The sequence below is a fragment of the Schistocerca gregaria genome, chromosome 4 (genome assembly GCF_023897955.1).
Source record: "Schistocerca gregaria isolate iqSchGreg1 chromosome 4, iqSchGreg1.2, whole genome shotgun sequence".
NCBI lineage: Eukaryota > Metazoa > Arthropoda > Insecta > Orthoptera > Acrididae > Schistocerca > Schistocerca gregaria.
The window spans coordinates 347,275,025-347,299,325 of NC_064923.1; the positions used below are offsets into that span (position 1 = coordinate 347,275,025).

Consider the following 24,301-nt stretch of genomic DNA (forward strand, 5'->3'; position numbering starts at 1 on the left):
TGTCATAATAACAAGTTTGCTATTTTCGGAACGACTGTATATAAATTGCAGTGGCTTACGAGAAAAACACCTTTTGTACGGAGCATGCAAAAGGCGTTTTTCTTAAGCTACTGTAATTTAGTTTCGTAATAGTTACTGCCACGCCCTTGACTGATGCCTAGCCTTCACACATGACAGGATCGCGTTTTAAATTCCCATCCTGTCATCGTTATTGTAATTTTCCTTCGTTTCCCCATAATTCGCTTAAAGCAACCTCTGCGCTGCTTCCTGTGAAAAGAGCATAGGTCATTTTCGTCTGGGAGTTTAGTTCAGTCCTAGTTCCCGTCGTGTCCCTAACGTTACTTGTGTTGTTCCTCAATGTAGCGTCACTAAACTTTTTGCAGAGACATAAGCGGTTTACGAACATATATTAGTCGTTCGAGACATCGAACCGCCGGACATTCATTTCCGACCACTGGTTTCTCTCGTAACAACCAAGGATCCTCGAGCGTCACCCTGGAGAGGTTGGGATATACTTACATTTAGCTTTGCCGTTTGCTGGATTCTATCACCAGTTGTCAACCAGTATTTGCTGTCTTCCATAGTTGCGCCGTACATAGTATAAGAAAACAGAGGCACGAGTGTTACACGTTTTAATATAGCCATTTCGAAATTAATGAAAATTCAGTTTGTCGTTACTGACGAAGAGGCATCGCCAGGAGCGAAGGCAACAAAGTTTACTAGGCCGAAATAACGGAAATTCGGGTTATGTACAAAGAGGTGCCGACAGACTTCCATTCCGCGAAGGGAATGGGAACAGGGCTAATGGTACTGCTGGTGCACTGCCTCCTATCGTGCGGTCATCGTCGGAGCACAGATGTAGGCAACAGCGAGAAAAATAGCAATTACATACCAAAACTGGTAAGGGGTGTCTTCTTTACACAGTTGCTAAGGACGTTATGAATGGTTCCATATCGTCTTCAAGTATTATTTTTAGTTTATTTTCCGTAGTGCAACTCAGTTTCGATCTTAGGCGAGTGTCAAGTACAGTAGGCAGATGAGAAGAATGCGGCGATGGATAAGACGAAGAGCGCGGAAACAGCCCGTACCGTACACTCACTCCCTTCCGTCCGGCTTCTGCGTGTTGTCTCTGTTATTAGATGTGGGGAAAATATTGCCTACCAGCAGCCCTGTGTGTCATTGTTCGCCGTTTATGGTCTCGGAGGTTGTGTCACTTTCCTTTTCAGATCTCCTCTGCCAAAGATGGAAATTTTAGTGAAAAGTGGATGCAGATTTTGTATCCTCATTAAAAGGAAGAAACTAACGAGAAATTCCTACTGGTAGCGATGTTCTAAATGAGTAGAATGAAATTTTATCGCAACGGAAAAAATAGTGGTTGCCTACTCCGTACCAATATTCGTAAATCATTGACACAGCTGTTACTGACAACATGTACGCAGATGGACAATTTGACTGACATTATTTCTGAAGTAACAGTACACTGAAGACATGAGACAATTTAATATATTTACGTCGCTCATACCTCTTCACGTCAGTCGCAGTTGCAATTTCCACATAGTTGCAGTCATGGAAACGTTTTCTTAAAAACGGTGCAAAGTGCCACGCGCCTTCTTCTCAGTACGGGAATATTTTTCATCGGAAATTTTTTGTGATCATAGAAATGATTCCTGTGATTTCTCGCGTCTACAACCTAATTAAAATAAAAAAAAAAATACTGCTTGCTACCTCAGCTGACAATCGCCACATTTGGCTGTAGACGGCGCTTTTGGCCGGTAACGGAATCAACATTTTTGTTTCTCGGCCAATTTCGATTGAAAAAATGCTGGATTTGTTATGGAACATAGTGAAATACTCCTGCTTCAGCCCCAGTTCCGATAGGCGGCGGCGCCATACGAAGACTTCAAATAGCGTCTGTAGCGGTGGTGCGTTCCAAGCACAGAGACGTCGTCGAATTTCTTTTGGCGGAAAACCACAGCATCTCAGATCTTCAAAGGCATTTTCTAATTCCTGCGCGCCGGCCGGCAGCATACAGCTGGCTCTTGCAACGTTGGAACGTGCGAACAGTCTCATTCGAGGTAATGGGCGAATTACAATGAAACACCCCCCTGCTCATCTGGGCGTCACTGTTGGTAGTGCTGACACACTAGTCCACCAGCTGGGACACTCTTAAGGTGTGCGCCCGCTGGGTTCCTCGCAGCCTGAGAGAAAAACATACAGAACAACGAAGGACGATCTCTAAGGGAAGCGCACGTGGACAATGTGGAGGTTATTGTGCAGCAAGACGTTCGCTCTGACGTCGACCAGCTGAGGGGTACCATGTGGGCATACAGGCCTTCCCATGAGCTGGCGAAAGGCCCTGGAATTGAGCGGAGATTATTTTGAAAAACACTGTTTTGTAGCCATGACATTATAAAATAATGTTATATATTGGAATCCTGAATAAAACCAATCTGCTTTCAGAAAAAAAAGTGCTGCATTACTTACTGAACGCCGCTCGTACGATTTGGTTGTCTCTCTGTGCGGCGTGTTTCTATTCCACGACAGAAATGTTCTAAATCAGATGAGAAAAATGGCAGAAAGGGACATGACTTACTATCTTACCAAGCAAAGCCACTGCTGACGGTTGACGGGCAGCACGTGCAGGTACCCGGAACTGAAACTTTCAGCTGCTGCTGCCGCATCCATGTAGTGCGCAGGATCTCTCACTCTCTGATTGATTCGTTATTGCTAAAGTAGTTCCGTAACCAACTGGCTGACAGCCACTTTGTTATTCTGGCCCAGGTGTAGTGATTGATTTTGGCTTAAAGTAATACAATCACCCCGAAGAACCTGTTATTATTTTAAAGAAAACTCTTTCTTTAAGTTACTTGGAAAATGGCACGATACCGTAATATGCAGTGGAACGGAAGATAAAGTGAAAGATAACTGTCGTGTGAGATATGGAATCAGAGTATCGCGCCGCAGGAAAGTCGAATTCCGCGCGGGGCCGACATCCTGGTGTTAACGGCTGTGGAATACGTTCCCCTCCTCGAGACGAAGTGCCGTCTTCTCCGACGGCGGCAGCAGCTACGCTTTTAAAATGCGTGCCAAGAAGTCGAGCCGAGATAGGAGGACGGGCGTTATCGGTATCTGTGGCCGGTGTTTACTTTGGAGAGAGACAGCGGGCGTCAGTGGGCTGCGGGGCTCCTGACGGGCCGCAGGTAGAGGCGAGCCGCGGCCCGGAATGTGGGCTACGCCGACGCCCCTTGCGCCGGACTCTGCTAATGAGCCGGCAACTTCGCAGCCGCCACTCTGCCGTGCGCCGGCTGGTAACCTCACGAGCTGCCTCCTTAGCTTGTGACTGCTGACACACTGGCGAAATTACTTTCAGCAACGTGTCTGATTGCGAATAATTTTCCTCTGAATACTGGCGGATCGCTCAGTTCGAATAAGCACGGTACATGTCCCCGTGATGTTAACCGATTTGAATGAGTATTTTAAGCAACTTAAAAAAAATTGTTCTATCCGTAGAGGACGTCGTCTGCAGCACACTAATGCGATAGCAAGTGAAGCATCATAATTGTATTTATTTTTGTCATTATTTATTTTTACCGGCTCGGCCCTGCCCATCATCTTTTTCTATGTTGTGCCAATTTTTTAATCTCTACGTAGCTATCAAACCAAACATCCCCTTTTACGTCTTTTGTATATTTTGATCTTAGTTGCCTTTCTTCACCGACGGAAAAAAAAAATCGCGCCAGAATGTTGCGTGCAAACAGATACTGGATGTCAATTTGTGGGATGGCTTTCCACGCCTGTTGCACGTGGTCGGTCAATATAGGGACTGTTAATGCTGGTTGTAAACGATGCTGGAGTTATCGTCCGATGATGTCCCATACGTGCTCGGTTGGAGACAGACCTGGTGATAGAGCAGGACAAGGCAACATGTCGACACTCTGTAGAACCTGTTGGATTACAGCAGCGGTATGTGGTCGAGCGTTATGTTGTTGGAAAACATTGCCATGCTGTTCATAAATGACAGGACAACAGGCCGTATCGCCAGACGGACGTATGGAGTTGCAGTCAGGGTACGCCGGATAACCACCAGAGTGGTACTGACCATGACTCTAGATATAGGTCCAGTGTGTCTAGCACGCAGAATGGTTGGTTGCAGGCTCAGCTAGCACCGAGGCAGAACCATCTTTCGCCAGAAAACACAACAAAATTTCTAACCTGTCTTCCATTGAGCTATCGCTTGAAACCAAACGATTGTTGTTTGGGGTCAGTGGAGCACATTCTCCTGGGCGTCTGTATCGGAGTTGTCCTTGAAGTAACCGATTGGTAACACTTTGTTGTGTCACTCTGGTACCAAATGCTGCTCAAATTGTTGCTGCAGATGCGGTACGTTGCGACAGAGCCGTACGCCGAACACGATGGTCTTCGCTCTAGGTAGTGGCACGTGGCCGTCCGGAACACGGTCTTTTGCGACCGTTTATTGTCGTGACCACGGTCCCAGCAATCATGTACAGTGGCTACAAGTCTTTCTGCAATACCGCAGAAGGGATGTCCGGCTTCTTGTAGCCCTATTACACGACCTCGTTCAAAGTCAGTGAGGTGTTGATAATTGCATCTTTGTTGGTTTAAAGGCATTATCGACTAACAACGAATCATCACGTCCAATCTCAAAGGTAACTGACGCTTACTACCATTACAGCGTATATGGAAACCAAACGTGATTTGCGTCCTCATAGTGGCGCCACTAGCGACTGACTCAAAATTTTAATAGGCGTTATCTTTTACACCTATAAAAAGAAATGGCTCTGAGCACTATGGGACTTAACTTCTGAGGTCATCAGTCCCATAGAACTTAGAACTACTTAAACGTAACTAACCCAAGGACGTTACACACTTCCATGCCCGAGGCAGGATTCGAACCTGCGACCGTAGTGGTCGCGCGATTCCAGACTGTAGCGCCTAGAACCGCTCGTCACGCCTATCAACTTTTGTTTATGTCGCAGAAATCCTCCACGGAGATGCGAGTTTTTTTCCCCATCAGTGTATTTTTTTCCTCTATGCTGCCCCTTCCAGAGCCGACTTAACTGTTGTTGGAGGCTGTAGCTTATGCACCACTAACCTGTCACTTACTTCTGATAAGACCGATCGAGGTGGCGCAGTGGTTAGTTAACTGCATTTGCTTTCGGGAGGACGACGATTGACATCTCCGCCCCGCCATCCTGATTCAGGAACTCACTGATTTCCCAAGACCGATATAGGCAAATGCCGTTACATTTCCTTTGAAAAGAGCTTGTGCTCCGTCTCTACTGATGTCGCTGTCGATGGGACGTTAAACACTAATCTTCGAACCTTCCTTTCATGTTCTGGTAAGGATTTTCCACTGGTAACGCAGCCGTGGCGTGCCTCCTTCCAGCCACACAGCACAGGGCAAGTCCTCTCACTCGACTTTGTTTAGGATAGAGCCGTAAGATGCATGACTATTCGTCCCAGGAGACCCTCCAATGTATGGTGCTTGGGGTTCACCATATTGTAGAAGACTATGTTTCGTTCTGAGACGAGAGAGCACGGCTCTTTAAAATGCATATTTGCCCTCAATTTTAGCTGGCAATTGTACGAATGTGGTAGAACTTTCAAACAATCTGGGGTATATCAAACTTGCTCACTAAAATGGTAGGGATGTGTTATTAGTGTATTATCATGAGGTGGCTAGCTCATCGGTGTGTTTTGTCAGCCAGCCACATGTCGGGTTTTAGTCTCTTTCTCTGTATGTGTTTCCGTAGAACATTTTAGAAAATTTGACGAAATGCAGTATTTTTAGATTTGGGTGGTAGTGTGATTGTACGGGTGAACGCGAGTGACATTTTGTGTGGGAAAATGCAATTTTAACTTTTTCACAATGGAGTCCTTTCATAAAAGCTTCGCGGTTTATTTCCCGCTTCAAATTAGGATACAATTTCAAACTTTCAATGATTGCCTCCACCGACATCGCCAGGAGTTAACATGCTGAAGCAATCATCGATAGCTTGAAATTTTATCCGAATTTGACGCCACGTTTTAATCACATTTGTTGTTACTTGTTTTACGGCGGCGCTTATAACCTCGTCGTTAAAGATCTGTGAACCATATAAACACACACACGGTTTTCCATAGACTTTGTTCCTCATCTATTCTTCTTACTAGTTCTTCATTTTGTACTTTTATCTGTCCAGTTAATATGTAACATTGTAAGACAGCAACAAATTTCAGATGCTTCCCGTTTCTTCTCCAGGCATAGGAAGATGATCTGTTTTTCACATACATACAATGATGTTCTCCAGACGTACGTTTTCGTAAACTTCTTCCTTGTTTGCAAATCAATACCTGTTCCCAGGAGATACGAGAAATTTTATTTCACCTGTGCAAATCCACTGCGAATATCTTTCCGGCTTCTGTCATCCTGTGTTATCTTGGTCCAGGATAGGAGAATTCTTTCATTAATATGTCATTCCGAGTTCTGATTATCGTCAATTAACTTCATGGATGAGGCTATTTCCTGTTCCGAACTCACAGACGAAACCATTCCCGTCTTTTTCTAGGTCTTCCAATACCTTTTTTTTCTCATCCTGCTTGTAATTCATGATCATCTGGAGAAATCTAAGCCCTGACATTTTCATGAGATTTTTCTCTTCATGGTACTTATGAATATTTTTATTCATTTGTAAAATATCTGACCATATTCTAATATCTTTAATCATATCTGTTCTTGTGCAGCCCTTCATCTTCCTCAAGAACCTGATCGCTGCTGTTGAACCAATTATTATTAGCCTTCTAGCTGCTATCAGAATTGCTTGGCGTTGTTTAAATGTTTGTGCACTGTCGTTGCAACGCTACAGGCGACCAATAGCCGCGAAAGAGCAAAGGTGGCGTCATATTTTTTTTCTTGAAACCGTTCGTAGTCAGCAAATAGATGCGTCTGCGTATAGTGGTTTGGTAACGTATCGAATATTAGTGAAGAAGAACAGGCCAAAATCCGTACTAGTGAAGAAGAACTAGTCAGAAACTGCCGTAACAACTGCTGGAAGAAAATTTATGTTAAGGAAAAAAAAAAGCCTTACGTCCGGGGAGGAGCCACTCTCTCCTCGCCCAGAAGCACTGTTTGGAGTGGAGGAGATGTCCACTTGTATCGTCAAGTCGCGGGGCGTAGTGCTGGGGGGAAGTGGCTGCACGGGGTACCGCCCATGGCTGACGTAGGCAGCCATGTGCTCGGAGCAACTGGTGTCTGCTCTGGCGAGAGGAGGGGAAGCTGCAATCCGGTAGCACCGGTCCCTTGAATTCGCAAATCGTACCGCGCGGGGCGCCAGAGGACAATAGGAGCAGCCAACAGGCGCAGCGCGATTGTAGTGTGGTAGCGGAGAAGTTGACGAGCGCTGTCACCTAGAAACGGCGGCGTGGGTAAGCCGCGTGCACGCACATCTTTCAACGCGTTTCAGTGTTCGTTCGGAAAAACATTCAGTCGTGCATATCCTAGTCCGCTGAACACGAAGCTGTTTAAAAACCAATCCACATTGCCATAAAAAAAGACACAGCGTTTTCGACGTGACACAAGACGAATTAGTTAGTGTCATGTTTTACCGTATTATTCGGCATGATTTAAATGAATTAGCCCTGTTGTAACAGTTACAAATCGAATATGTCAACTAGCGAGAGTGTTGTTTAAAAAGTACGTGTACATTTAGATTGCCGCTTTCGAATTTGTTAAAAATCTGTCGTCAGATGGAAAGCATTGTATTCGACCTTAAAAATTAGTTTCATCTCCTTAGCAAAGGCGTATTTTAATATGCTCATTTCTTTTACACGGCGTTTGTTACTTAGTCTTTGCCACTTTAGCATCTTTGAATATTTTTATTTGCGAAGTTGGGTAGTTTCTGAACATGCCTGTTATCGACGGGATAGCGTTACATTACTTCATTGTCTCATGTCTGTTCTTGCTGTAGGGCACCGTCACCCCGAACAACTTTCATCACAGCGAACGACAGCGAGCACCTTCTGTACGGCGGAAAAAATGTGAACAACCACCTGATGATGAACCTGTCAATTCATAACTGGTAATGGCGCTATTTGTTCTAAATAAATAGCATTATTAACAGTATATAGTTACTGCTTTTTCCAATAATTAACATATAGCTTTACACAGTCACGGTCTCACCGTCTAAGTCTTAGATAAGGTACGAACATACTATACAGTATGCTATTCCAGAATATCCACTGAAATAAAAGGCGAAACACGGCTGTGAAGTTAAATACGAGTACTGCAGCAATAAGAAGGCGTTTTTTCTATGAACATATCGCTATGCGCTCTTGATTGGTGTATGTCCTCAGAAAAAAAATGAATTCGCTGGTCCTAATCGTACTGATTTTGGCTAATGATCGCCATCTTCAGTAGATTTGCTTATCTTCTATAACATATGGAATGCGTAATTGTTAGCTGTGTGCTTAGCAGTGGCATTTTTCGAACACAGTAAGCCGACCTGGAGAACTGAGTATACTAAATCAACACATTATAAAAATGCTTTCTCGTATAGCACTACCCAACGATTACAAAACTGTCAGCCTGCAAATATGTGATTCAGATTAGCATAACTGTATGTAAACTGAATAACTTTATCGACTGAGATTTCGGCGAGTCGAGTGGTTGCTTTACAAGCGTCACATGCTTGCTTTATTTCTCATTTTGCAGGTGCCATGTGGAGCCTTTTCAACAGTGCCATCCGCCACTGCAATCTGTCGTTACTTTAATGGAAGTATAGGTGCCAGCAGAGATGTAATTCATGGATGGCCGTGTATTTTTGACACACAGCATAAACTGTGGCCAGTGTCAGCGGCCGTCTGCTGTAGGACGCTTGTGAAGACATTTGACACTGTCCCGCACCGTCGACTACTGAAGAAAATACAAGCATTTAGAGTGGCGAACCAGATTTCTCATTGGATTCAGGACTTCATTACAAACAGAACTCACCGTGTCGCTGTTAACGGAACAATATAGACAAATGTAAAATTAATTTACAGAGTTCTCCAAAGAAGCTTGGCAGGACCGTTACTCTCCATACACGATGTGGCAGAGAAACTGGCCGATTTGGATATAGCGAAACGGGCTGAGCGTTACATTGTAGGACATTTTCAGTCACATCAACAAAAAGATTTCGTATTGCTTCTTATAGGTGCTGCCATTATTACATTGACACTCCGACAATCTGCGATGAAAAATCGTTTTGTATAGAAATATTTCTGCTTTCAGCAGTAATAGCGTCTTTCAGTTCCGCAGTTATGTATGGGCGCCTAGCTTACATCCTCTGTTTCAGGAACACCCAAAGGAAGTAATCACGGACCGATAAGATTGGAGATACGGGACGCCAAAACATGTCCCCATTCCTTGAAAGGACATGGTTACGGAACACACTGCGCACTGTTGCCATTGAAAAGTTGAGCACGTCTTGCTGAAACCAATGCTCATTTGTAGGTTCAAATGGCTCTGAGCACTATGGGACTTAACATGTGAGGTGATCAGTCCCCTAGAACTTAGAACTACTTAAACTTAACTAACCTGCCCGAGGCAGGATTCGAACGTGCGACTGTAGCCTAGAACCATCTACAACCGCTCGGCCACCCCGGCCGGCTCTCATTTGTAGGAAATTGTTAAAATTCAGGTGCGAGAATTGTATCAAATTTTCAGCATACGCCGAGATGTGACTGTAGACGCCTGTCACTATCTGTTCTCAAAAACGAAAGGATCGATTATGCCACTTAGAGACATCGCACCACACTGCGACCTTTTAGCTGTCTAAGAGGCATCGTGTGGCAGGAGTTTCAACTTGAAAATACTCAGTTTATCATAGTTTTAGATAAACCGAATTTGGTGGATTTTTAAAAAAAATTTTAACCTATCGTGTTGCAAGAGGCTCACTTCTTAGGTCGCATCGATACTTGCTTTGGGCCACATGCGGCCCGCGGTTTGGACACCTCTGAATTCTAATGGATAACGTCCGAAACTCCGTGTTGCTGTTCAGGTGGTGCTGTTTCTCATCTGTAAGAAGGTAGCGGCACCAGAAGACGAATTTCAGGAAGACCTGCAAAGGATTGAGGACTGTTGCGGGGACTGCCCGTTGTTCTTAAAAGTAAATAAATGTAACATACTGCGCATAAATAGGAGTTCGATTCACTACTGTTTGATTACACTATTGGCGAAAAAAACTGAAAATAGCAGTTTCCCGTTAAAATACGAGGGAGTAACAATCCGAAGCGACCAACGTGGGGAGACCACATAATACAAATTCGAAGAATCTTAAAAAAATGTAATCGATTCAGGAAACAAGTCACTGACGAAAGTGGCCGAGCGGTTCTAGGCGCTACAGTCTGGAACCGCGCGACCGCTACGGTCGCAGATTCGAACCCTGCCTCGGGCATGGATGTGTGTGATGTACTTCGGTTAGTTAAGTTTAAGTAGTTCTAAGTTCTAGCGGACTGATGACCACAGCAGTTAAGTCCCGTAGTCCTCAGTCCCATTTGAATTCGACTTACGAACGATTCATCCGTATTGTTGATCAGAGGTGCGACTGTTACGCTGTGGGATTGAGAGAAGGGACAGAGAAGATCCAAGGAAGAGCGGCTAATGTCACTGTCGCAGGATCGTTTAGTGTGGCGAAAGCATTACGGAGATGTTCAACGAACTAAAGTGGCAGGTGCTTCAAGGGAGGCGTTGTACGTGACGGAGGGGTTTACTGTTGAAGTTTCGTGAGCGTACATCTACATCTATACTCCGCAAGGCACCCAACGGTGTGTGGCGGAGGGCACTTTACGTGCCACTGTCATTACCTCCCTTTCCTGTTCGAGTCGCGTATGGTTCGCGAGAAAAACGAGTGCCGGAAAGCCTCCGTGCTCGCTGGAATCTCTCTAATTTTACATTTGTGATCTCCTCGGGAGGTATAAGTAGAGGGAAGCAATATATTCAATATCTCATCCAGAAACGTCACCCTCTCGAAACCTGGACAGCAAGCTACACCGCGATGTAGAGCGCCTCTCTTGCAGAGTCTGCTAGTTGAGTTTGCTAAACATCCCCGTAACGCTATCACGGTTTCCAAATATCACTGTGATGAAATGCGCCACTCTTCTTTGGATCTTCTCTATCTCCTCCGTCAACCCGATCTGGTACGGATCCCAGACTGATGAGCAATACTCAAGTATAGGTCGAACGAGTGTTTTGTAAGCCACCTCCTTTGTTGGTGGACTACATTTTCTAAGGACTCCTCCAATGAATCTCAACCTGGTACCCGCCACACCAACAATTAATTTTATATGACCATTCCACTTCAAATCGTTCCACTCGCATGCTCCCAGATATTTTACAGAAGTAACTGCTACCAGTGTTTGTTCCGCTATCATATAATCATACAATAAAGGATCCTTCTTTCTATGTATTCGCAATACATTACATTTGTCTATGTTAAGGGTCAGTTGCCGCTCCCTGCACGAAGTGCGGAAAGTCTCGGGCAACTCCCATACGTCTTCGCGAAATGACCAGAAGGAGAGAATCCGAGAATTTAGTGGTAGTACAGAGGTTTACCTACAATCATTCTGCCCATGTGGCCGTCGCGAATGGAACAGGGAAAAGGTGGGGGGTCGGGGTAGTGAGTGGTACCACGAGTATATCCTAGGATGGTCGCCGTAAGTTGTGTTCGTGAATACAGATGTGGATGTGTCGGTGGCGAGGCAGTGCAGATTGCGAAGGAGCCGGAGCCGGAGCGGCGAGCGGTGAGCTAGTGGTGAGGCGGCGGGACCGGAACGGCGGAGGAAGCTGGAGTGTGGTGGAGATGTGACAACAGCGTGCCGCGCGCCGCGGCTCTGCCTCACTGTGCCGAGCTCGGCGGCCAGCTACAGGCTGGCAGGCCGGCGGCGGCGCAGCACAGCATAGCGACACGGCCGCCCAGGGGCACCCCTCGCTCCACACCAGGGCACCAACTGACAAGGCCCACGGACTCGTTTTCTACTTCAGCCCAAGGTCAAACGCTGCCGTGCCAATCACACGTCTGCTAGGGGAGGCGGCAGGCTTTTATTTGTCCGTGTTGCGTAGAATTGGCTGAGATGCGCTAGTGGATCACGAGATTTATGAAATAATACTTTTGCAGCTTCAGTCACGTTTTTATTTTCCGACATTTATTCGCACTGCACTTTTCGGCAGCATCAGGTGCCCAACTGTTAATTACGCACAAGCTCTGCGAAATTTTTTTTGTTGCGTGTGACAGGGGTATTATGCTACGCTTTACAGCCGCCCTTATCCAGAAATGTTGTTTTATGTTAATGTGCCCCATTATTTTGTATTATTTAAATGATTTGAAAGATATTTTTTGCATGCAAGTAACGGAAATATCTCCTATAGGGCACATAGAACACAAGACCAGACACAACACCTTTACTTCACACTTTATCGTACAGTTACTTGCAATGTAATAGCTAGAACACGTCAAAAGACTGTTTAACTGCTGAGATAATATATACACTATGGATGCAGACACTCCTTGTGCAAGAATAATTATACCATGGCTCATGCCATACATTGTGATTTCCAATACTGCTCTACATTTTCATTATTTATTTTTACGCTAATTAGGTGAGCAATCTTGAGCTCTCTTAACCATTAATGAGACATACAATCAGCATTGGAGGAATCCTTTAAAAAATTTTACTTTGGTACATTTAAATGTGTCGCAGTGCATCTGTTTCCCTATCAAGTATTACTGATGAAAACTTAGATTTCTTCACATAAGGTGCTACGATGCCCTCATATAAGGAGTTACTGATGTGTCTTTTTCCATTTAATGTATTATGTAAAGGTTACTATGTTTTCTGCTACACACATGACACAGTTTCACTCTACAACATGAGTATTATATATATATTGCAAGGACGACAGACTGCAATAATAGAACAATTGACCAAAATAAATCGCAACCATTTACAATTTTTATTACTTTATGTATTTGATTGGATAACACTGTAATATCGTAGGATGTATCTTGGCTCAGCAGTAGGTAGTCCTTTGATGCAGGAGATAATTCATGTGACAGATTTCATTATGAATATGGATGTGCCATTTTATGTTAATGTTAATTGAAATTTGAAGCTACGAAGCAGCGGAATATAATGTCTCGTTTCCCATTTGATCTTTTTAAAATCACACGGAGTTTGTACTAGCGTTTGAAAATTGCTCATTTTTATCATTTCTTGTTTGTAGCACTGCTGTTGCGCTACTCAGTATAAGATTTACGATTACTGAGACAGCTATGTTTGCTCTGACGATTTGACATCAAAACGATTGTCAAGGTACCGGTACACTAGACATACAGACATACAGACACTGCACGCCTCCTTCCGCTATCTAACTGTCGATTCGCTTTATGTCTGATAATGTCTCCTGTCGACAGATCCCTTTCTTTAGTCACACTGTGCCACCGTTTAACCCCTATTTGATCTCTATTTTATCTATTACCTCGTCATTAGTTATTTGCTCCTTCCTGTGCACAGTCTCTCTCTCTCTCTCTCTCTCTCTCTCTCTCTCTCTCTCTCTCTCTCTGTGTGTGTGTGTGTGTGTGTGTGTGTGTGTGTGTGTTACTGAGGGAGATAGAGAAGGGGGGAGGGAGTGGAGGAGAGAACATCTAGTGGAAATGTAAATCATTTATTCAAGAGAAGTATGTTGAAGGCTCGGTGCTAACATATTTACACTTTCTCGTTTAGTCTTTATTAATTACCACACTGTTGATGGATTGTCACTCAAACTGTTTAGTTTGCAGCATTACATCATTTCACCCATGAAAGCCTTGTACAAGCATCAAACGGCACATCATCCCATCATGTACGAGCAAACATGTTAACGCGTTAAATCATACCAGCCATACTTTAAGATTATGGCAGAAACCGTAACCGTAACAGGAATTCCGTGTGACGGGTCATTCATATCATATAAGCTGATGTTTCAAGTTAAAAAGCGTGGGAACTTTCTCCATTGCGTCTGTTGTGCGGTCTAACTGCTGTCGCTCCCACTAACAAGGTTTGTTCGTTGCCCTACGCTCGTTTTACTGCAGAGTGTTTTGTGGTTTCATCGCAAAATTGCAGTCTTGTGGCAAGTGGCCAAAGAAATTGGAGGTTTTCGTTCTTGTTAAAGGCAATATTTTTTCTTCGTGGTTACAACTTCTTTTGGGTGTTTCTTCGGCATAACAGGGTCTTAGTACCTCTGCCTACGCTGTCAATATCATCATTTACTATCATCATTTACTAGTGTAAACGTACTTGAAATGTAAGTTCAAGTACTGCGGTAGAGCCATTTTAATGCTTATTGGTGTCAGCTAACTTTAGACGTAAGTCATCATACTGGAAATAGAATACGTACTTAAATTTTCCGTATAATCTCAGTTTGTATATTTTTAATTCGGAGTAGGTATTAAAATCCACGGAGTAGAAATGGAAACTTTGAGGTTCGCCGATGACATTGCAATTCTGTCAGAGACAGCAAAGAACTTGGAAGAGCAGTTGAATGGAGTGGACAGTGTCTTGAAAGGAGGATCTAAGATGAACACCAACAAAAGCAAAACGAGAATAATGGAATGTAGTCGAATTAAGTGGGGTGATTCTGAGGGAATTAGATTAGGAAATGAGACACTTAAAGTAGTAAAAGATTTTTGCTATTTGGGGAGCAGAATAACTGATGATGGTCGAAGTAGAGGGTATGTAAAATGTAGACCGGCAATGGCAAGGAAAGCATTTCTGAAAAAGAGAAATTTGTCAACATCGAGTGTAGGTTTAAGTGTCAGAAAGTCTTTTCCGAAAGTGTTTGTATGGAGATTAGCGGTTTATGGAAGTGAAACGTGGACGATAAATAGTGTGGACAAGAAGAGAAGGGATCGGTTGGTAGGTCATGTTCTGAGGCATCGAGGGATCACCAATTTAGTATCGGAGGGAAGCGTGGAGGGTAAAAATCATAGACCAAGAGGTGGATACACTAAGTAGATTCAGAACGATGTAGGCTTCAGTAGGTACTGGGAGATGAAGAAGCTTGCACAGGATAGAGTAGCATAGAGAGCTGCGTCAAACCAGTCTCAGGACTGAAGACCACGCGCACTGGACTCTAATTCGGGAGGATGAAGGCTCATCTCCGCGTCCGGCCATCCTGATTTGCGTTTTCCGTGACTTCCCTAAATCACTCCAGGCAGATGCGGCAATGGCTCCTTTGGAAGGTCACGGCCGTTTCCTTCCCCATGTTTGAAATAATCCGAACTTGTTCTCCGTCTCTGATGACCGCGATGCTGACAGTACGTTAAACCCTGATTTTCCATCCTTTCTTCCCACCTTCGGACTCTCGGGGAGCCAACACAAAAAAGCTAGGAGGCATTTAGGCCGCACCGAAGACTTGTTGAAGCAGGTGTCGAGTTGTTAGTAAATGAAGCCAGTAGGTTATGAAGGAGGATGAGCGCAGGAGTGTGGACTGGTCGCCGGGTGCTGCGGAGGCTGGCCGTGAACGGCGAGCGCTGTCTCAGCAGCGACAGCAGGCAGACAGCGGCTGCCGGCCCCTTCCACAGGCGCGGTGCGGCGGGCGGCGCCGCTTCCGCTCAAAACTCATTAGGGAAAATGAGGCTGTGGCGGGCCCGGCCGCGGGACGTGTTATCCCGGCACGGCGCGCCGCGGCGCAGCTGTCGCGCCGCCGCCTCACTCGCCGCCTCGGCAGTCCACACAGGATGCCGCGGGGCACGGCACCACACGTTTCCTCCTTTTGTTTCGCTGCTCTCTGTCCGCGGCGGAGCGCGGGCCTTGGCCGAGATGCGGCTACGCAGATCCTTCCTCACAAACTACTCGCGTGTCCCTCCGCGGCAATTTCTCCGTACTCGAGGAAGTTTGCTGCAGGTTTAAGCATTGTTTGAAAGCATCACAAAAAGTAATGGGAAGGACCTACGTCTGTATCCACACTATCCTCCAAGTACGTGTCGGAGAACATTTCTTACCGTGTCATTAATTAATACACGTGTTGCTAACTTCGAAGCCTTTGTTGATGGATTTTTGTTTGTTCCTGGTATGCTTGTTGCGTTTATTCTGTTATGTATGAAAATACTAGCTTTCGAAGTATTCACAGTTGTCATCGCCATAAAAGAAACTGACTACCGAAGAAGTAACGGAATCACTCAGACGTAGTAATGCGCAATGAGGCCAGAGACTACATTTGGGCCGCGCGGGATTAGCCGAGCGGTCTGGGGCGCTGCAGTCATGGACTGTGCGGCTGATCCCGGCGGAGGTTCGAGTCCTGCCATGGACATGGGTGAGTGTTTTTGTCCTTAGGATAATTTAGGTTAAGTAGTGTGTAAGCGTAGGGACTGATGACCTTAGCAGTTAAGTCCCTTAAGATTTCACACACATTTCAACATTTTTTTGACTACATTTGGGCCAACTAGAATATGTCGCTCTCACCGTCATATTTATATCACGACATATGATACGGGACGTACAGCGGTGAGCCAAAACATTATTACCACTGCGCACCGCGAGGTTGTATGCAGCCTGGTGGCGTTCAGAGCAAATTACGTGGTAAGAGAAGTATGTGAGTGGAGGAGAGACGAATGAGGAATCATTCTAGCGATGCGGAAATCAGCCGACTTTGACAAAAGCCAGATTGTTTTGGCCCAGTGCCCGGGAGCGAGCATCTCGAAAATGGAGAAGCTGATCGGCAGTTCGCGTGCCAAGTAGTTGGACGTCCATAGCTCATCACAGAACGTAAGGATCAGAGGCTTGCCCGCTCTCTAAAGCAGGATAGACGGTGATCTGTGGCAGATCTGAAGACAGTATATATGCCGGCGCAGGCATATTGGGTTGTTTTGGGGAAGGAGATCAGACAGCGAGGTCATCGGTCTCATTGGATTAGGGAAGGCCGGGGAAGGAAGTCGGCCGTGCCCTTTGAAAGGAACCATCCCGGCATTTGCCTTAGGGTAATCACGGAAAAACTAAATCAGGATGGCCGGATACGGGACTGAACCGTCGTCCTCCCGGGTGCGAGTCCAGTGTCTAAGCAATGCGCCACCTCGCTCGGTACGAGTGTTTGGGAGCACACCGTTCAGCGCACAGTGTTGACCATTGTGTTCCAAGCAGCGGACCGCTGTGTGTTCCCACGATGACCCACAAACATCGTCACTTATGATTACAGTGGGCACGGGATCATGGAGATCAGTGGTTCGGTGGAATCGTGTTGCCTGGGCGGAAGAATCCTGATTATTGTTAAACCAGGTCGATGTTCGTGAACGGCTGCTCGAAACCCGCAACGGACGCAGGCCGGTGCGAGCAGTATTATGGCGGACGTTCACGGGACCTGCGGTCGGTGGTAGTCAAAGGTGCCATGACAGCTGTGGACACTTCAACATTATTCACCTCCTGTGCTTGATGTCTCTCCCATCTACCAGCAGGATAATTATTCGTGTCACAAGGTTGGAATTGTGCTGCAATGGTTTCAGGAGTATGATAGTGAACTCACTTGGATGTCAATGAATCCCACGAAACTCAACTGGGACGTTATCGGGCGCCCCCAAAAACCAACGGCCTGAACATTACGGGAAGTGTCTGACGTGTGCGTATGCGTCTTGTGCCACGAACCTCTGGAAACGTATCAAATTCTTGTCGAGTCCATTGCACACAGAATCACTGCTGACGTGGACCAACACGCTTTTAAATAGGTTTTGACTCGGCAGTGTATCTTTTATGCTCTCTCGTATTCGCGCTGCCTGAGATCGATACTGACATAGCTACACTTGCACGTGTCGAGTAATTCATCAACTTTACGTTATATACTCATAAACAAGTTCAATTTCACGTTCAGTAGGATTTTTTTCAATGGGACATATTGCTGAAAAATTATGTTGAAAATAGTTAAATTCCCCGTCCTGGTCAAGATTTTAAAGAGTTTCCTCTGGGCGTCACAATTGGGGCTCCTAGTTCCCATTACCAGTCCGCCTCGTATTTGAATCACAAGTCTTACTCTGGATGGGTCATTACTTTTAATAGCCCATTATAGCCTGGAAAAGTTACAGTCTCAAGTGTCAGTTAGGATGCGCTGTTCATCTCGTACCTCTATTAAAGTTGTTGACAAACGTTCTACTTTCTACTGCTGTTTGATGATTCTGGTGTAAATAGCCCAGTTTACCAAGACACTACGTTATGAGATCAAATTATGTGACATACTTTGGCGAGCAATTGTTCAGAATATTTATAGAACGAGTCTCCTCTGTTCCGTTTCGCATAACGACCACAAGGGCGCAGAGACGTCTCCAAAAGACCTCAGAGTCTTTTTTTTTTTTTTTCTCCCACTCCGCCCCTCCCCCTCGTTAGGCTCGCACTTCATGGGCTGTAGCAATCGGGAAAGTTTTTTGATTACTTACGTAGCCCAGCCACCGTGTTATACAGGCCCTTTCACTGTTGGAGCACTTTATTGTTTTATGTTTCATAAAACAGAGATAGAAATAATTCCAATCTTTTGCACGCGTTTACGCACACCGCTTTCGGAGGTCAACCCACTTAATACTAAATGCTTTTTCAGAGACCGCTACCAGGCACAAAATTTGTTGACTACTTGATCTATGTAACGAAGCAATATATTTCGAGGTACAGACACATGTTCAGTGTATAAAGGCAGTACACACAGATATTTCTGTACGGCCTTGACATGTGCTGTGGTCATACTGCGGAAGAGGAGGAAGATCTATATTCACTTCGTTTATAGGTGTGCCATTCACATAATTTCTTTTTAATAATCACTCACTTTGTTCATAGGAAATTGCTGTTGTCTGGTGTATGTTCAGTTATCTCCATTGCTATGGCTCTTTCGTTATCGTTTATCACTGTCCGTAAACTTTGAAAGGACACTTGAAACACGATACTACAAGCAACTGTGCTGTGTAGTAGAAACAAGGTGGCGGTCAAAACAAAGCTTGTTTCGATGTAATTATGGGTGTGTTGATTGTCGTGTTAGCGCTCACTTGCAGTGACTTCTGCACATCGTGACTGTCGCATCCCTCACGTTGGTCGACGAAGTATGTTATAATAGGAGACTGTTACAATTTGATTTTAAAACCGACAGCAAAAAATTATTTTAAAGGATTACGAAGACACTGCTGTGCGAGCACATATTCGTGTATACTCTTTTTGCTTAGTATTTTCTATTTTAACAGTGTATATTACTTCATATTAAGTTTTCCTTCTCTCTCTCTCTCTCTCTCTCTCTCTCTCTCTCTCTCTCTGTGTGTGTGTTGTCCACAGTACATGGCAGACTGTAAAGACCAACTTTAATATCTCTGTGTACTGTTAAATGTTTTTATGTTATTGTAGCCTGAAGATGAGATTTGTACCTCGAGACATGCTCCTTCATTAAGTATTTTAAGTAATTCAGTATCTGTAGAATTTTCGAAATAGACACGTCGATTAACAGTCAATATGGCTGTAAATTGTTTTAAACATCCGTAATGCCAAAGATAATGTGTTTCACATTGAGCCGTGCTCGCAGAATCTGAGTGCCCAGAAAAGGCAGCGTGAATCCGACAGAAATGGATGTTTCTCCCTCTTAGTCTCCAAGGACATAAATACTAAGAAAGCGCTCACCTGATACGCGGTGACAGATTTTTCTGTTTTCCTAAGCGACTTGCCAACGGCGAGTGTGACGTAATGGAGACGTAACAGGACCTGCGCCCTTTCCCACGGAACGTACTGCCTTTGACATAAAATCGAGACATCTGTCACTAGCGGGATATCCTCCGAGTGACAGGAAAGGGCAATTGCCAACTCATTCTCTCTCTCCCCCCCCCTCCCCCCAAACACACACACACACACACACACACACACACACACACACACACACACACTGAGAAAAAATATTCTCAAACCGAAGTCGCATTCTGTTCTGTGAGACAGACCTATCACTTTAAAAGGAAGCCAGAATGTGTACTTTTTAGTAGTAAGTGTACCTTGAGTCGTTTGTTTCGATATGTCAAAATTATTTCGTCATTCACGGTGAAACTAACGGAAGTCAAGTCAAAGTCTTTGTTTTTCATAAACCAAATTTGCATCAGTATTAAGTTGTAAGCCGTAACTGAGACACACCGTCAATTAGTAGCAGATGTATAATGGAGAGAGTTAGTTATAGCTAGGTAGTTAGATACATGTCTCGTATATAATTCGCACGATTTTATCGAAGTGATATGGAACGAGTCAGTATCACATAAATTATATTTAATGGCCTACTCACAAGGATTGGCTTCTTCCGAGATACATGGCTGTCAAGTAGGATATCAAATGTGATGCCTGGAAGAATACTTTAAGAATTCATCCTTGCTCGTATTTACGTACTGAAAGTATATTTAGTTACTAAAATATATGTGGAGGTTCATCTTATGTTTAATGCAAAACCTTTTGTTGTGAAAAAAGTGTACCCGCCAAACATCATAGCTTCTGGCAATACTTTTAGCGCACGAATCAAATCCTTTGGTATGAAGTGGAACACCATTCTTGGAAAATAGATAAGCGAGTAATGTTTACAGAGATACAAACAGGAAAATTTCCTAGTTGATTATGACGGGATACTTCCACGACGCAGCAGCTTTTCGCTCCTCTATTGTGTTTATGTACGTATACCCTGCCAGTGGATAGCCAGCCATAACGTGGTAACTAAACGTTTAATGTGCAGCTGGCGGAGATGGCGACAGAGACAACGCGTTATTAAAATAGAGACGTTGCAAGTGCGTAAAGATAAAGAGAAAATTAGGTTCCGGCAGGGATGCTGAAACGAGCTAGGAAAACAGACTGCGCACGCCGTGAGCGATGTAATGACCGTTCTACTGCACGGGTCTCCAAGAGCCGCGTCTTCGTTTCAGTAATGGATCTTATTTGAGGCAGTTAAGTCGGGAGGAATGAAACTTCGCGAGTGGTCTCGAGATCTGCCATGAAGAAGTTGATATTAACTCATTACCATTTCTTTACTGTCACTGTTACTCCGTGACCCGGAATGGAAAACCGGAGAGTTAATTGTAATCAGATAAGAAAGCAATATTTCACATGGGAAGAAAGAGGTAGCAGATAAGTCGAATAAGAGACAGCTGTTGTTAGATAATCTTATCACAGGATAGCCGCAAGTTACTGCCAAATAGAGAATCCGGCGACATGGAACGTAACGTTTGAGAAAGAGAACGACGACGCTGCTATTCCCTGTGTGAGTGGGGTGGAACAGGCGACAATCTGTACAGGAGTAACAGGTTATCGAAGCAGGGTGCCGCGCTTCTAAAACATAGCTTGGGCAAAAGTGCGGCGCTTTATTAGGAACACCTCATAATATCCATAGTGTCTGCCGTGTGGAGCTTATCCATAGGAGCTAATGGAGTCTCGGATTATCCCAATCACTTCTGATAAATCTATGAGTTTTTGCGGCCATACTATTTGCAGTGCTTCCGGCGACTGTTAAAAGTCGTGCGATATTAGACCCACGTTGTAAATATTCCGAACGAGATGTTCCCGCGGGTTTAATTTATTAATTTGATGTCAGCGTCCATAACGGAGTGGTCAGCGCGAGCCGGCCTGTGTGGCCGAGCGGTTCTAGGTGCTCCAGTCTGCGGTGTATTACCGGTTTCTAATTCTGAGCGTTGAATGAAAATTTCTGATGAACAACTTCATGCCTTTTTGTCAAACATTATACGCAAGACATACTTGTACGTCAGTTCCATACAAAACCACGTACCACCATCTAACTGTGGCGTGCAAAAAATGGTTCAAATGGCTCTGAGCACTATGGGACTCAACTGCTGTGGTCATCAGTCCCATAGAACTTAGAAGTACTTAAACCTAACTAACCTAAGGACATCACTCACATCCATGCCCGAGGCAGGATTCGAACCTGCGACCGTAGCAGTCGCACGGTTCCGGACTGCGCGCCTAGAACCGCGAGACCACCGCGCCCGGCTGTGGCGTGCATCCCAGATACCTATCAACGTTTTGAGAAAGCCCTCTTATATTAACAGTGAGTTTTAAAAGACTCATTTCAATCTGTCATTCCCTCAAAAGCAGTAAGAAACAATATCGGTCATATTTTTAGCAAGTATGGATTTAGATACCGCATTCAGTCTGACAAAATGGGTTTGAGATTGATAAACTAATATTTCCCATATTTTACAGTGATGCCGGCCCTTGAGAAAATAATGATCAAAACTGTTAACTTGGATTTCACAGGCCTTTGACCGTTGAGAGATCGACGGAACGCCTCCACGCTTCAGGCTAGTTCGCACTGGGCCAGTAATTTAGCCAAGCGGCGAATGATTTGCAAAGTAAATTTACGTAGAGAGCGTTGCTTAGTCAAGTAATTTAATAATGTGTTTAGTGGTTCCTTTCCATGAAGCTGGACAATAGCCGGTTAAGTAGTTTCTCTCACCTCAGCTCATTCAGCACTGGACAGATGTTAGCAGCATCCGTTTAGTGGAGTGCATTAGTAGTCCGCCTTAGTTCCGCACTCTCTTTCGTGTCGTGTGTGTTTTGGATCGGCATCAAGCGCCGCCCGAGTGATGATAAGGGGCAAGTCAGTTTTTGCTTACGTACCAGTACCCGGAGAATGTGAAATACTCCATTGAAAACTCCATGCAGTTTTCTGACACCCTTTTTCAAAATAAAATTTGTTGCAAGATATATTATTTGATTCGCCCTCGCTCTCCGGATGATCTTGCCCTCGAGATTTCCTTTTTCGTTATAGTAAATAACTTATGCAGACCCATGGTACCCCCTTATGGCACACTTTATTTATCTGTTAAAAAACACTAATTCCTTAAATTAATTGATTCCACTTTACGTGCTCCAGGGGAACAGACACCAAATTCAGTGCTAACCTGTATTGCCTGAAGAGACATTTTACTTCAGATAAAACTGTTTTTTAGTTAAAAATCGGGTTACTTCGTGTCACAGATTTCGACATGTAAATAACATTTACTGTTACACACTTCTCCGTTTATATAGTAAAGCAGCAGATCAGATAGGCCTGTTAGCCATCGCGTGTTCTAAATACTACACTTCAAAATCGAGCGCCGAGAAACTGTCGAACTAGTGAGCTTTCAACGTACCAGTAAGTCAAAGATTCCCCAAGCGACGTCTAAATAGGTGACTGTCAATTTCCAGGAGCCAAAGCACCAGACACGAATCAGCAGCAAGTTATCCATTTATATCACAAGAGTAGGTGCTCTACAGCGGTTGACAGCTGAACATCAGTTAAATTTTTTGTGAACCAGAATCGCCCATTTCCTGCTTTCTCGTTTAGTAAAAGGTAAAGCTGTCATCAAACAGGAGTTTGCCTTAGCAGCACTCTGCTTTGCTAGACACAGGTGCTGTTTTTGGAGGCGGTACTCTATCTGCAGTTCTAACTGGTGAATCCAACCAGTTACAGAGGGACGTACAGCATAGCGTGGACTCCGACCGCGGTGCAACTCTGCATTTTTCACGTTATAGGACCTCACCAGAGAGGAAATATAAATGAGATGTGGCAGAAAAGAGTCGTAGGACTCAATTTGAGTAGAACCCCAGACCTTCATATCCGCGAGCTGATAGGATTAGACGGGTAGCTCGAATAAGAAATAACAAATTACTGATTTTAACTGGGGAGAAAACAAGAATTTAGTGGCTCAATTTGACGAGAAGAAAGTGTCGATTGGTAGGACAAATAGTTCAAATAGCTCTGAGCACTATGGGACTTAACTTCTGAGGTCATCTGTCCCCTAGAACTTAGAACGAATTAAACCTAACTAACATAAGGACATCACCCACATTCATGCCCGGGGCGGGATTCGAACCTGCGACCGTAGGATTTGTAGGACATATTCTGAGGCTTAAAGGAAATGTGATTTTGGTAATGTAAGAAAGCGTGTGTGTGTGGGGGGGGGGGAGACCGAGGCTTGTCTAGAGTGTGATGATGATGTCCCATTTTCCGAGGAGCGTAGGGGACGATACGGGAGACACGCTGTACCAGCCAGGGTCCTAGTGGAGGTGATTTGCCATTGCCTTCTTCCGACCGGAATGGGGATGAATGATGGTGATGAAGACGACACAACAACATCCAGTCTTCACGAGGCAGGAAAAATCCCTGACCCGGCCGGAAATCGAAACCGAGATCCTGTGCGCAGGAAGCGAGAACGCTACCGCAAGACCACAAGCTGCAGACTGTCTAGAGTAAGGGAGCTGAAATGGATGTGGGTTGCAATAGTTACGTACGCAGAAATGGCAAGACTGACTA

General features: G+C 44.7%; 1 protein-coding gene across 10 annotated transcripts in view; it reads left to right on the forward strand.

The window, feature by feature from the left end:
- Window positions 1–24,301, forward strand: part of LOC126365776 (nuclear receptor coactivator 2-like) — a 293,984-nt gene that overhangs the window by 21,457 nt on the left and 248,226 nt on the right. The window contains exon 1 of one of the 10 annotated variants that reach the window (XM_050008309.1): window positions 7,981–8,078. The exons of the other annotated variants lie outside the window; for them this stretch is intronic. Coding sequence (XP_049864266.1) covers window positions 8,053–8,078 — 26 coding nt within the window. The 5' untranslated portion in view covers window positions 7,981–8,052. Of the gene's footprint in view, window positions 1–7,980; window positions 8,079–24,301 lie in introns of those variants that run through there. 10 annotated transcript variants of the gene reach the window in all.